We start from the raw sequence: 15,086 nt of genomic DNA, 5'->3' as shown, positions 1-15,086 counted from the left end.
ATAATTTCTGATAATCGGTTTGCAGAAAAAATACATCTAAATACTATGGAAAAAATAAAAAATATCTTGACAAGTGATATTATTTTAACCAATTCATGCTCACAATCATAATATTTACACCAACGTTAACACTAACAACATCTCCCGAGAAGGCGTGCAACGCTAATAAACACTTCTTGATTACGATCAAACGCAACGCTCAGACTTCTGCGGAAAAGAAAACGGCAAACGAAACACAAAGTGCAAAAATTCTGGAAGAACCCTACTACGAAAACCATCACGCCAGCGTACACTGCAGCAATAGACCAATTTTCATCAATTGAGATGTGTTACCGGATGATCGTCACGAAACGGCACAAACACATGGAAGAGCCAGCAAATGCTGGGGGAGCGAAATGGTTTTGAACAGTCTCTTCTTGCTCGGTTTCGCGGTTTCGCACATACAATACACCAAAGGCACCCGGTCGGAAGGGGGCACCAAAAGCACAACACCGCATAAGATGACTACGGCTGGCGGCTAGCTCACGTTAGCGATCGCAACCTCGCGTCGTGTCGAAGGTTAACCAAGATTGAACAGTGAACCATCTTCCATACACTGTTTGCCTTTCCGTTTTGCATCGAACGCTGCATATTACATCATACGGACCCGTAAACATATACGCACGCGAGCGTGTGTGTAGTGTTAGGTTTCAAGACACACGCCATTTTTCACCTATGCGAGATGATTGGTGGAAGGAATACACTCCAACAGCAAGGAGACAAGTTCGCTTCGATTCGATACTGTTCAGAATTGCTGTAGAAATGAGGGACAAAAAAGCCCGATCATCATCAAAAACCACCCTTCTCCATACGATCAAGCTAAAATGCATCTGCTGAAAAAAAGCGATAACATGCGCAACTTCACGCCCCCGCCCCCAGCGCCACGCGTTTGTCAATGCGCCACAACTCGTCGCAGGGCCTAACTCGTTGCCAAGGCCAACCGTGTTAATCATATTCCGCTGTAGCTGTGATCGCCAGCGTCATCATCATCATCATCGTTCGGTCGTTCGGTCGTTGCGGTCTTACAATCAAATCGTCCCGGCCGCATCGCCTCTCCGGTGCGGTAGATGCACTTCTGCCCCCAACAAACCAACCCGTCGTCCGACACACTGACACACACACACACACACACACACACACGATACGGATGTGAACATTAAAGCTACACTACAACTGCAAGCTGCACCGTGATCGCGAAGTTACGCGTCCGTAATGAACGCAAACACACACAGACAAGTTCCTTCATCGAGCGAAGTTAATTTGAAATGCAAAAACTTTGCCTGCCCAAACGCACCCGCCAGTACGTGGGGCCATATTCTACTGGCTGCCCTTTGACCCCTTAGCTCGCTCTGGAAGGGGGCTTGAGTTTGAGAATTAATAGGAACCAGGGCGGTTGGTTTAAAGTTTAGCTTCGTGAAGTCGAGAAACGCTGGCTGAGGTGTAAGGTCGGGAAGCTACATTTAACCTTGACATTGGCGCGAGGCCGTGCGTCAAACGCAACTCGGCCTCAAACATGTTTCCTCTCGATCGTCGTGATGGAGGAGCAACAGCTTCGTCTAAATAATATATCTACTAGCAGCCAATGTAGGTAATTAGTGTCTTCCAACCTAATCACGCACTGCACGCAACAGTACACGAGCTCACCTTGCAACTCGTGCCCGGGAGTTGAATTTCCTGCTTCATCCGCCTAACAATGAACCATTGTTTTCCGCCGTCGGACGCGATCGGCAGTAGCGATGGCAAAGTGCATCTGCATTTCCGCTCGTGCAAATTGCGTTTGAGGAGCAGTTACATTTTGAGCATCCATTTTGCATTGTTACGGCCTTTTAACTCCCCCAAACAGATGCACTTGGAAGCTGTAGAGATGGCAGTGTAAAGATCCGAGTGATTGTTGCCAGTCTGACGACGGTCGTACACGTGTCGCCATACCTGCGCGAGTGCGTTAGAATTTGAAACTCTCGATGTGGTGTCTAGTTGCAAATACAAACACATGAAAAGAAGAAAAAACAGTCTATTCCTTGTCCTCCCCCTCCCCACCCCGCCCATGTCCTTGACATTTGTTTTCCGCCTTCCGCCGCTGAGGCCTTCGTGACTTCGGCACAGTTGAAGGAAACGAAAGCTCCTCCTGCAGGCCTCACGGATTCGGTTGCATTTCTTGCGCCACTACAGCCACACAATGACAGCACAATAATTCGACATCGCCTGCTCGTGTGCTCGTGTGATGAATGTGCGGTTTGCGCCTGTTTTCTGGCGTTTTTGTTTAGCGCCCCCGGATTTTAGAGGTTTTGCTTCGATGCTTACGCACGGGCAGCAAAATCCTTCAAATTGACACCTAGGTACATGGGTAGGGAGAATAAAAAAAACATGAGTACTTCTGATTTACCGTATACAGGTGACCTTTGTGATGATCGGAAGAATGTTTTTGTTTATTTGCTTGAATTTGATGTTTACGATTGCTAAAAATAACTATAAACAAGCAAAAAACATCTTCTAAGATACCAATAGCTTATAGACCAATTTGATAAAGCCAAATAAAAAAAATACTCCTAAACTTCATAAAAGCTTTGGGATCTTTTATTCCTATTGGTTTAACTTATACATCTGCATGGCATGCTTCACATTAACTTCCGTTTATGGGCGTTTCAGTGCTCTTCAACACTCCGTATCTTCTTATCTCCCCGTCTGTCTTCCTCTACGTCCGTTTCTCTACGTCTCTACCAAGGCCCTCCAGGCCATGCCGTCGCTCGTCAGCAAACTTCACAAAAGCAAACACACCAATCGATAGCGTGTTTGATTAGCTGCTTCATGCGGTTTTCGTACAGGAATCGAACACGTCGATCGACGCCAGCCCTATTGACCGTCAGCCGCCACCCTCAGCGTCTCTGCCCCCTCCCCCCATGGTTACTGGCTTATCTAATCGTAGGCATGAATTTCGGGGTGCCGTATTTCCAGCCAATCCCGTTCTTATCACTTTCGTAAGCTTACCTTTTTTTGGTTTTGCTCTTTCCCTCCGCCGGTCGGTGAAAGGCTAATGTGGCCCGATGGCGATGGTTCTGTCATGGCTTTTTCGCGGTGCGGCTTATCGAAGACAGTGTACGGAGCGTACGGAACGACGTATTTATGATCGGCGATTGCACCAGGCGCTAACCATCCGTAATGATACGACCAAGATCGTAAGTCGTTTCATTCTGCACGACTGATGGACGAGAAATTCTGGGGCAGCATGAACAAACATTTCGAGCTAATATCCAAAGTGAAGCATTAATAAGAGAACGCAGCTCCTGGGTTAGGTGAGGGTGTCAATTGTCCCCTGTCTGATGGTCGTTTATGCTGCAAAATTTATGAACCTTACACACCTTCCCGGCAGGCACACGGTACCGAAGAACCAAACCCGGCCGGAAGTGGTGAAGCGACTGTTGTTGCTGTTGGCGGCGGCAGTGGCGTGACCGACCGGCCCCAATAGCCTGACCCAGAAAGAGTGTTTATCGGGTCCACCATCGAGCCGATATCCAATCCAATATTGGCTTGAGATAGGCCGTGGGCATGCTGCGGTATGCTGCCACTAGCGTTGGCACGTGTTTTGGCGCAGGGTTGTCTAGCAAAAACTGAACGGCTGAACGGGACAGATGGAAACGGGCAGCGGAGTGTAGATATTCCGGAACAAAATTGTATACGCCCTTCGACGGGGGGGGGGTGCATGCCTGCCACAACGGACATTTGGAAGAAGGGTAGAAGGGCCAAACATATCCTCGCGATAGCATAAATAAACCAATCGATCGTACTAACCCGAGCCCAATATCGGATGACCTTCCGCAGCTCCAGCACTAGGGGCACACTGTGGTCAGTTCTGTCCTCCCCCCCCCCCTCTTCCCCAATTGGAACGGAATGGACATGAAATTCAAATTATGTTTCGTGACTGGTTGCAATCAAATCGGCACTCCTGGCGCGTAAATACGGCACCCTCCCTCCCCGGGGAGAGGTTCCCTTTGAGCCGCGTGTCTGATAACCATTACTCGCACGTACAGTTGGACGTAGAATTTTAGAGTACTTATGATGGTTTTCTGGCAGGGGGGACGATTATTATTAGCGATTTCAATTCTGTTGGTCCCAGTCGTTGGGCCGTCGTTGCGCTGAGGGGGGAATTTTTTTTTTTCAAATCATGACCGTACCATCAATGAGCTGAGAAATTAAAAATAAAAGCGTTTGTGATAAAATCGGACAAAGGAAAACCGAGCGACCATGTGGTGTCGAACTGTTGCGAAAGGGGAACACGTGTAAATGGTTAAATAATCTATGCGGGATAGTTTTGGCACACGATCTGAACGCTTCAGTATTCAATTCGATTCCCTTAAGGATGCGGTTGTGATTGACAGAATTAGCTTTGGGAGCTTTGCAAAGTAATTAAGCTTCCGAACTCCCGAGGGTTAAGGTGTGTCTATCACGGTGAGATAGCAAACCAACACCTTTGCAGGCCTCTTCCCTACATTTTAGAGAATTTTTATTTATCTTATTGTTTCTTTATTTAACTGTACACTCGCGTTCCACTCAAAGCAAGGGATGGATTCTTCATTCGCACAAAAAAACGCACATTGTTTCGAACAAAACAACAGCCTAGGGGGGGAGGAGGCACCATGACCACCGCCAGCGTTGTGGCAATGTGCGAGCATATGATTCACGCGGCTATTCGGTCGTCTAGCCGAAGCTGGCTGACCACCATCGCCGGGATCAGCTGGGAGCACCATGACACGGTACGATGGGTGCTAAAAATAAACAAAAACCCCCAACAAACATTTGTCGACCCTTCTTCCCTGCTGCTGCTGCTTTCTTTGCAAAGAAGCATACACACACGAGAACAAGCGACTGCAAGAGGCTAAACCTCGAGATGCTTCACGAGGGGCTTGCCATTTCCCGGGCAGTGGAACAACAACAAAAGGAGAAGAGCAAGACAGGTTTTGGATGAGGTAGCAGAATGTGTCTGTGTGTTGCAAGATTTTCTCTCGATCGTAACAGACGGCGATGCCGAAGGGAAAAAGATGGTTTATTTTCTGCCCGGTTGAACCAGGTGAACCGAACAGAATGTGCGTCAAGTTGTGTGGTTCGAGAGATCTTAAGGGGTGGTCACAGGATGAATAACTGCACCAGCCAGCCAGCCAGCCGGCTGCCGGCTGCAATCGATGACGATGATGATGATCGGAGCATACCGGTGTTCCGCTTTTTGAAGTATCGGTACCGAACGGACGGAAGGGAACGATGCGGTAGGGTCAGCGGTCATGGTTTTGGTGGAAATATTAAATATCATTCGTAAGACACTCACCATTGAGTCAATTTCGTGGTTCGTGTTGGTGTGTGCTTAGAAAGCGTGGCGTGGATGACGAAACAAACCAAAGTGCAGGGCGGTACAACCCGACAATGTGACACCTTTACGGTCGAATACAGTGTTTAAAGTGTGCATTTGACTTGCAAAATCGACCAGAAGATAAGATAGCCGACATTATACTAGCTAACAGCTATCACACACACACACACACACACACACACACACACACACACACACACACACACACACACACACACTTTATCGTGTCTCCGCCTTTTACACAACCGGTCGCCAAAACAAAAGGGAAAAGGGTGAAAGGGCCCGCTTTATGGCCCTTATTACATGCCCCCAGGGGGAGTGGACCAAACTCGGAGTGTAACAAAGATTACGTCCGTCAGCGTTACTGCGTGCTTACTGACCGAAATCTGTCCAATTGTGACGATCGCGCTCACATCGTAAGGGCTTTGGCGTACGATCGGATGGAAAGGAAACGCTTCGTTTAGGAACGCTGTAACTTTTGAACAATTCCCGCCCCAAACCGCTACTGAAGCTGGCGTTTTGATTTTCCATAATTATGAAAGGGCTTCAAATCCTGCTGAAGCCGGGAAGTCAGCGTAGAGCGGAGAGTTCAACTTACTGCTCAGTGAGTCAGTCCCTCGTTTCTGAACCGTTTATTTTGGTTTGTTTAAAATCGGTATTAAGTTACACTAGACTGTCTAATGATACTTACAAATATTGAAGTATGGATTTGCTCACAAACATTCAACAAAATACAAACAACAAAAATGCTTACAAATAGTGAACAATGTTTTGTCAACAATAATTCGTATGTATGCTTTAGAACACCTAAAACCGCGCAGCCCGTCGCAACCGAATGTTTTGTGCTGTGAATCATTTCCTGCTTCGTCATTCCTTGTTGGGTTTTGCCGGATCTTCACAAATTCTATAACATCAGCAAAAGGGCTCATCGACAAGCATTAAAAATCTACAACCGATCGATTCGTAATAGAATTAAGCTCCACTGAATCAACCCCATTAGCTTGTTGGGTCTTTTTTGTTTTGTTTACCGTCTTCAAGGAAACTGTACTCTTTTGCACCGCGTCTGTCATGGCCTGAAGGTCTTCGTTCGCCAATTCACCACCCAATTCGACGATCTATGTGGTGTGGGGCCACGTGTTGGAGCACGTTTTTCTCTCCCGTCACCCGTGACCAGTTCGGCCCCGCGTGATCGTTTTGAATCGAAAATCCAAAGTCGAAACCAGACAGTGCGGTGATAGTGGATGGTGGTTCTGTTTCATAATAAATGGTTGTGAAGATGACTTAATAGTTATGTTAGGATGTTTGGGACAAATTACAGCTGACGCTTTTAACAACTCTTTTTTTATGAGCTGGAGTAAACGTGTTGCTTGCGATGTGGAACCAGTGTTAATGTAACATGTTTATGTACTAAATACTGCAACGAAGGGTGCCAGAGTAATTGTACACCATTACGCAACGCATCAGGTGACAAACGATCGATCCCTGTCAAATGCTGTACGTGGTAGTGGCCCACGGTGTAATTCCTGGTGTAGCCACATGCCCTATCCCCCATCCAAACAACCCATTGTTCGGTAGGCAGTGCTTATCAGACAGTGTCCAATTGCGATACGGAGAGAGAGACGGAAAGGGATGATGAGCGGACGGAAAGGGAGCTGGTCATAAACTAGACGTGCATCTTCAACGGTCACATATATTTTACGTTTTAATCATTTAAAAATGTCTCCAACCAGTCAGGCTCGCCTAATGCGCCATATTTGTGTCTTCTTTTATGGTTCAACCTTAAGGTCAAGCGCGTAATACCGATCGGAACCGGGCACGATCGAATCGGTTCGTTTGCCCTTCAATGTATGACACCACACATCACATCGCCACAGATCACACAATGGATGTAATCAACGCAGATAAAGCATCTTCCCGCGAAGACCTTCTAATGGCGGGTGTATGGGCGGGTATGGACAGAAGGGGAAGACGATCACTGCTTATGACTGCTGCTGATCTTCTCCTCCATCGTTGTGTTAACCTTCGCTTTCGCAGCTGCAGTGCAGGTTTTACGGTGAATGAAAAGTGAACGCCATGTAATTGCACACACGCCCGCCCGCTCGCCCCGCGCATGTTCCGGTGGATGGTGTTGCGATCTTCCGGTGGAGCAAAAGCGAAATCACGATCACGACCGCAAGATCGCTGATGCTATGTGAAGAGTAGCAAGCAATTGCTTCAACGCAAAACTTCACTTTTTAAGGAGCAGTTGAACGATATTATGAATGAAATAGTAAACAAAAAATTTACTACAAATGAAATAAAATAGGTTTTAAGAAGGGGCGTCCGCGAGATTTAACACTTTAAGCGCCGCGTCATATGATTTCGTATGACGGCTTTGCTCACCACTCAGCTTTGTATCTGACGCTCAGTGATTCTCTTGAGAACGAATGAGGTAGGAAAGAGAGAACGAGAACGACATGTGCTACGCCGCTTATCGCAATGAAACAAAAGAGTGATAACAATGGCCCGAGAAACTGTCGCTCTCATCGCTCTCTTGCCATGCGCTACGTGCTCACTCAAAAACTGTGACGTCAGGCTGGCGGTCAAAGTGTTAAACTCGCATCGGTCTTAGAACTAGGATTTTTTACACTTTCGCCATTCTAACCGCTTCGCCATCGGAAGCGAAAGAAGGAGCTAAATAGACAAACGAGAGAGAAAGACGCACACTAAACGGTGAGAGCAATTGATTCACAAAATTATCAAACAAAAATGGGTTTTGACCTGGCCCGCGTCCAATGTGCACGGCTAATCGCAGTTGTGTTGGTCCTTTTTAGGGAATTTAAACAAAACAGACCCACCAAAACAAGGACGTATTACAGCAACAGAATATAAAGGATGTTTATTTTACTACAATCATTCAGAAATGGTCACTTTCGGTGTATTTTTGTGCATTAATCACTGTCGCGCAGCTCGCTTGACATAATTTAAATACTATTAGCCGTCTCGATGGGGCCCCACTAGCATACAACATTCCACCACAGTCCGCTCTCAGTGACACATTCAAACATTCATACACACACACACACACAGGCACGCGCTCGCAAACACAGCCGTGCGCACACCACGAGCACAGAACGAACGAACACAGGCGTGCGAGCTGACGAGAGAGAGAGAGAGAACGAGCCAGCGAGTGAGAAGCAGAAAGAGAGCGAGCGCGCGCGCACGGCGCTACAGAGAGGCGGAGCTAGGCGAGAGCGGGAGATAGCGAGAGAGAGCACAAAGCACGCACACACAGCCGTGAGAGGCCAATCGAGTAAAATTGAGCTGCGTGCGGGCAGCCAGAACGTCAACATCAGCAGCAGCAGCAGCATCACGTTGTAGTTTGCCAGCAGCCAGAGCGCGCACGGGGAAAAAAGGTTTTTGGGCATTTGACCACGGCGAGACGGCCGACGGCAACACGACTGGCAAACAGTCACACTTCAAGGCAAGTTGGTGTGTTCGTGCAGCAAACAGGGTGTCAGCCTCGGTGTGTCAGTGAATCCGTTCGAACAGTGGTTCTACAGTGGAGCACGGGGGTTGCGTGCGGATTCACGGTGCAAACGCGCCTTATCATCCATCCCTTACGGAAAGGCAGTACTGTGTGCGTGAATGTGTGTGTGTGTGTTATCAGTGTGCCCGCGGTTTTCGCACGAGAGCGTGTGTGAATCGATCGAAATTTGAAATACCGTCACATTCGTCGTATTCGTTCTTCACACACCACCACCAGCAGCAGGGCACCAGGGCGCAGTAACACATTCGCTCGTCAAATGTCGACCCACATTGTGAACGGCACACTACAGGGCAATCCAACAAGCGCAGTGGCAGCTTGTGAATGAATCGAAGTGACCTGTGCAGCTCGTGCAGTGCGTGTGTATTTATTTATTTTTTTTGTATGCCCTCTAAGATTGGATCTCTCACCGAAACACTGGATCAGGACGGCTAGTGTGTGTGCGTTTGTGTCTGTGTAAATGTGTGTATGTGTGCGTGTTTTGTATCCATCTTCCCCACCCCCAGGCAGGCCCCGCATTCGCTCCACTGAAACCGAGTGACGTCATCTTCGCGCGCGCTCTACCTTTTGGGTCTGCGACTTGCGCAATCATTGTGCCCGGGTCGCAAACACACGGGCGCGTACACAGCACACATAATACTGTTGCAAGGGGATGGGGGGTGGGTTGGTGCAGTGAGAGTTGTGGCAGGGGGCGGTTTGTTGAGTGACCTACCCAGTCCGCGAACGGCCAGGTAGCACACGCACAGTGAACACCACCCACCACACCATTATACACACGACCAACATATAAAAAACCCACCTGCACGCACAAAACTTGAGTGAGAAAATTCAACAAACCAGCCGTGAGAGCGAGAGAAAAGTAGCCAGGGAGAAAGAGAGAGAAAAAAAAGAGCAAGAGAGAGAGATAGAGAGATAGAGCGAGAGAGTTAGAGTAGAAAATATTTGTGTAAGAGAATTTGAAGCACAGGGTGGTTGGTGATTGCTTGATAGAAAAGCACTTTTTCAATAGGCCGTATCTAATTTTATTTTTGGTAGTTGTTTTAATTTAAATGAATGTTCAAAGCATCTTTTGGTTAAATATTCAACAAAACACTGTGATATAGTAGCAAGGTTTAATTAGTGGATATCCTATAATCCTATATTTTTTTGGTTTACCTTTTCCTTCCTGTGTTTGAATCTTGAGAGGCGGAAATATTTTATTGTTATTTAGGGGAATTTTATTGTCTGGATTACTCTTTGAAATGTTAAACAAGTTTGATGATGATAATTGTAGCACTTGTTTGAAGTAAAAGAAAATTATTAATGTAATGTTTCATACGCTCCAAAAGATGCTGAATAGAAAGCGAAAATGCTTTAAACTAAGGGTGTGTACAATAATTGACTGTAATTTAATAAAAAATACCCTGATTCTTTAGTAAATTAACCACACAAAATCAAGAAAACTTTATCTAAAACAGCTTCGTTGAAGTCGTCGCTATGTAAATGATTCCTGATCTGATTTCCTGGGCATTTAACGCTACCAGTTAAGAAAGAAGATTATTAAGATCAAGATTAAAGATTAAAAAGTTGTTTGAAAGGGAAAAAAGAAAATGAGGAGTTTTCAAATGATTCTGTTTGATTGTTAAATGATTTTTTTTCTCTAGCCACCCTGTAATCGAGTGAGATTTGAACTGGTCGCGGTATCTCACCGCGAGCTTGCTCTCGTGTGCGCTAGCCGCACACCACACATACACACAAACACACACACACACACACTCTGGGGACGACGCGGATTTGGCTTTTCCTTGCCCTATACCCCTTGCCCGCCAGCGGGCCCATCTAGCGCCCGCTCGCGCCCACTCCACCCCCCGCCATTTGCATCGGTCACGGTGACGTTTGGTGCGGGCTGCAGCGCGTGAGCCGAGTTCGAGTTCGCTGGTTCGTTAGTGTAGTAGGTGGCAGTACACGGCAGCAGTACGGCAACTTCGAGAACAGCGAGCGACGACACTACGTGAGATCAGAAAACGATAAAAAAAATTGTGTGCTCCACCCCTCCCCCCTCTTCCCACAAAGGGCGGCCCTCATAGAGCCGTGTGCCTTACCGTGCTTGCCCGGGTGGGTTGTACGCTTGTGAGACAGTGTGCGAGAAATCTGGTTTCTGTGACCACCTGTGTGTGAACACCCTTTTGTGTGTGACTGCGGGTGGGAGAGGTGCAAGAGCAGAATTTGGTGAACGAATCAGTGGGAAAGCTGGAACGCTGGGCGCGACGGGGGCGAATTTAATCCACATGTGGCCGCGTGTGAGTGTGCTAGTGTCAGTCAGTGGGCTAGTGTGTGAACCGCGTGATATCAGTGACACAGTCCTTTGCGGAGATGAACGAAAGTCGTGCTGCACTTCCACTGCAATTGAGAAAATAAGAAGAACCACCAGTGCACGCGGTACTATGCAGTAAAAGTTCCATACGTTTGACAGTTCCTCAGAACCGTGAGCAACGAACGGTGCGACAATGCGCTGCCAAACCATCTCACAGAACGATTCATCTCAATGTTCTACAAAAATCCATAACTATCAACAACAAACCCCACCCCCTCTCTGCTTATGAGTTGGTTTTTCGTGGAGCTTTTCTTACTCGCTAGTGAGAGCGCTTTTAAAAACACTAGTGAGAGTGATGGGTGGATAGTTTCGTTTCCGCACCAGAAGTAAAGCAGCAGGAAAGTAGGAAACAATTTGAATGTTCACGGTGAAATGAAAACATATTGGTGTTTTAATCCCCCATGGCAATGCTAAAACGACTAAAGGAGGATTCTTGGGAGATTCATTGGTTTAAGAGACGTTTTGTCACAGAAACCCGTCCAGCACTTGGTGTAGTTTTTATAACAAACTGACACACTAAAATATTACCTAAAATGTTGTATTATCAATTTGAAGTACAACTCGAATATTATGGACAAATACTAGAGTTCGTCGCTTACAGATCGTCTCATTCGATTGTTTAATAGATAGATTTATAGATTTATTTTACGAGTATTTTGGAAATTACATCGACGATATTGTACGATCACTCCCGATGTTGATCGTTCCTGGCAGCTTCATGCAAAGAGCTCCGAGGATGTACATATACGCGAGGAAGATAAGAAAAGCCACCCCTTGTGTGCGGTTAGATTGTTCTGCTGCAGCACCGAAAGTAATCATGGCCGATACCGTGGCCTTACCTCGCGCTGATCGCTGTATGTACGAGGGGTGCGATTATTTCTACCCGCTCATTGTCACTTCCAACACACATGTGTGTTTACTGGCGTACCAGCATGAAGTTGTACCGAGTGGGCACAAACACCCTATTGGTGCGGTGTGATTGACTGTTTCATTGTATTGTGCAGGGAGCTGATAAAGCAAGGCCTGTCCGTGTGTGTGTGTATGAGTACTTTCGTGATAAGAACTGTTAGAAGTGTGTGTTTTGTGTGGCTGTGCGTTCCGATCGTGTTGCTACGTGTTTGCCCTGTACAACTATCCTGATTTCGGTTATCAGTTGCGTTTCCCTCGGTCTGCACAGTACGCCATCTTCGAAAACAGCTCACACAACAACCACGCGGCCGAGATAAGAATGGTTGGAGTGTAATGAGATAACGTGTGTGTGTGTGTGTGTGTGTGTGTGTGTGTGTGTGTGTATGGGTGTGTGATGATCGATTCTTTTGCGATGTTTCTCACTCTCTCTCTCCTCCTCTTTCTATAAATATTCACTTCCCAGTTGATCACAACAACGAAAGTGAAGTAACAACACAATTTACACATTGATAAGGCTGATTTAGCATCGTCCCTTTGGCGCTGTGGATCTCCTCTTAAAGCAGACCCCCTCGCTGCAGTGAATTTAATCATTTTCTTCCCTTTACCCTCCGCTTTTCGAAAACAGCAGCAGCAGCAGCAACAACGTAAACAACAACGCTTATTCCACAGTGAAGTGCCCCTGCTAGCCCTGTTCCGATCGTGGCACAACGTGTGTGATTCTGTTTGTGTGCGCGCTGTGACGACAGAACGCGTGAAGGAACAGCAACAGCACGCATTTTCCACGCCTCTTCCGATGCCGTGCAGTTGAGCTTCCGTTCGCAGTTGGTGGCTGCGCTGCAGTGTGCAGCGTCTGTGTGCGTGTTGGTGAATTTTATGTTTAGTGTTTGCGTTTGTTTTGCGTTTCGCTCGCAGCAGCGTGTTTTTCGGTTGCGGTTTTAGTTATTTCTACGCCGCGGCAATAGCCAACTTTTCGTGCCCACCAGAAGGGCGTCTGTGTGTATGTAAAGTGTTTACGTGAGAATTCAGTGAGCAAAGTGTTGTCCAGTGGGGTGCAATGTAAAAAAAGCTCTCATAGAGCCACCGAAAATCAAACCGCGGAAAGTTTTAAGTTTCATAGCAGCTCCAACGCAAAGTGCAGTGTATGTTCTTTGTATAAATTTGACCATCCGTTTCTGTTAGTGTGGTGTGCTGGAGTGTAGCAGGACTTGTCCAAACAAAAATCTTTGGAAGAAGTTAACAACCAACAAGGCCACTCTTTGCTTTTAAACGTGTGTGTTTGCGTGTGAGTGCGTCCTCTCCCCACTATCTGTAAAACCTCCCTCACATACCCTCCCCCCCCTCAACTCGGTGGCATAACACGTGGTCAAGGTGGAGCACGGTACGACAACAGGGGCGGCGGCGGCGGCAGCGGCAGCAGCGGCAGTGGCGGCAGCAGCAGCCTCCGGCAACGTGGTTTGCGATAAGGTGCTCAACCTGATCAACAACAACAACAACAGTATAATGGCAGCCGATGCCGCCATGGACACGACCTGTCCGAGCCCGGAACTGGGCGACTCGCGCAAACGGCCCCTGGACGATGGTACGGACGATGGCACCTCCAAACGGTCACACTTCAGCACCAACGGTAAGTAGTAAGGTCAGAAACCTACTCCAGTGTTGAGTTGTGTGGTGGCATCCCGGAGTTTACCTCTCGGATTATTCATTCATTATTTTCTTTGGCCAAGTAGGGGGGTTTAACGTGACCGAGAGGGGTTGCCACGAGTCATTTTACGCGGGTCCTAACGGGTGCACTTGTTTGTGTGTTTCAATGTTTATACAATGTTTCTCTGTGGTTACTCGAAACGATTTGGGGAACAAACCTGTCCATGCAAGGGATGAGAAAGACTACATGTAGTGCGATCTTCAGCAGCAATTGTTGTTAATATCAATGATTCTGAATCAATGACCGAGCTGAACAAGCATTTTTTAGCATTAAGTGATAGATTAGGTTAAGCATTGTTTCATCTTTTTCCGTACATTTTAAATCCTTTTTTTACATTTTCCGAGTAAATGATCACGACGTGCAAATTTCTACTACCCACCCGATTCCTAATCTTTGGTGTACGACACGACTTCACTGTTCCTGAGTATCCTTCAGCATTTTCTAACTTTACTGTTGTTTTGCCTGCAACACTGACAAACAAACTAGCAAAAAAAGAACACACCCTATCCGACGCGTTGACAAACGACCGCAAAACGTCATTCATCATTCGCCTGCTTTTTTTTTTTTTTTTGGGAGGGCCCAACATCGGGCTCATCGGTATTGCAGGCGGCCTAGTTCCACCCCGTTCCCCCGCTAGACATCTGCGCTCGGCTGCTAATCGAAAAGGGCAACCGTACCATGCCAAGGTTCAAGCGTTTAATCAATCATCGATTTTAGTTTCCCATACCCCGCTATGTCGAACAAGCTCGCTTCGCCAGGGGAAAAAAAGGGAATACGAACCACAGAGATGGCTGAATTTTAATGTTGGGGTTGAATATTAACAACCCAATCTGTTTGCAAAGACCCCTTGAATAAAGAGAAAGAGAGAATGATACAGGATAAACTTTTCGCATGTAAATTGGACGCATTTTAATTAGTAAATTAAGTGCAAATATTAGACCAAACACACATACACACACACTCACACACACACAAACGATAATGTCGGAATTGTGGGCAGGATGTTGAGGCACAAGCAATGAACGACTATTGCACCGTAAAAGTTATTCCATGATGGATTTGATTGACTTGTGAAACTTTTTATTGGATTAATTTGACGCTGAGATTTAAACCAGCGCCATAATGAAATTGAAAATGTAATAATGAACCATCATGAACCTTTTCTTCTTCAGTATCACTGCAGGATACGAGTACAGTAAAA

General features: G+C 46.8%; 1 protein-coding gene across 9 annotated transcripts in view; it reads left to right on the top strand.

The window, feature by feature from the left end:
- Positions 1-8,901: 8,901 nt before the first annotated feature.
- LOC120894441 (RNA-binding protein Nova-1) overlaps positions 8,902-15,086 on the top strand; it is an 80,290-nt gene continuing 74,105 nt past the window's right edge. For 2 of the 9 annotated variants that reach the window (XM_040297029.1, XM_040297024.1), the window contains exons 1-2: positions 10,800-10,911; positions 12,809-13,807. In XM_040297029.1, the coding sequence (XP_040152963.1) occupies positions 13,684-13,807 (124 nt within the window). In that variant the 5' untranslated portion in view covers positions 10,800-10,911; positions 12,809-13,683. Of the gene's footprint in view, positions 9,015-9,066; positions 9,285-10,799; positions 10,912-12,808; positions 13,808-15,086 lie in introns of those variants that run through there. The other 7 variants (XM_040297032.1, XM_040297030.1, XM_040297028.1 and 4 more) reach the window with 6 other exon arrangements.

The sequence above is a fragment of the Anopheles arabiensis genome, chromosome 2 (assembly GCF_016920715.1).
Source record: "Anopheles arabiensis isolate DONGOLA chromosome 2, AaraD3, whole genome shotgun sequence".
Classification (NCBI taxonomy): Eukaryota; Metazoa; Arthropoda; class Insecta; order Diptera; family Culicidae; genus Anopheles; species Anopheles arabiensis.
This window is presented reverse-complemented; position numbering and strand designations above follow the sequence as displayed.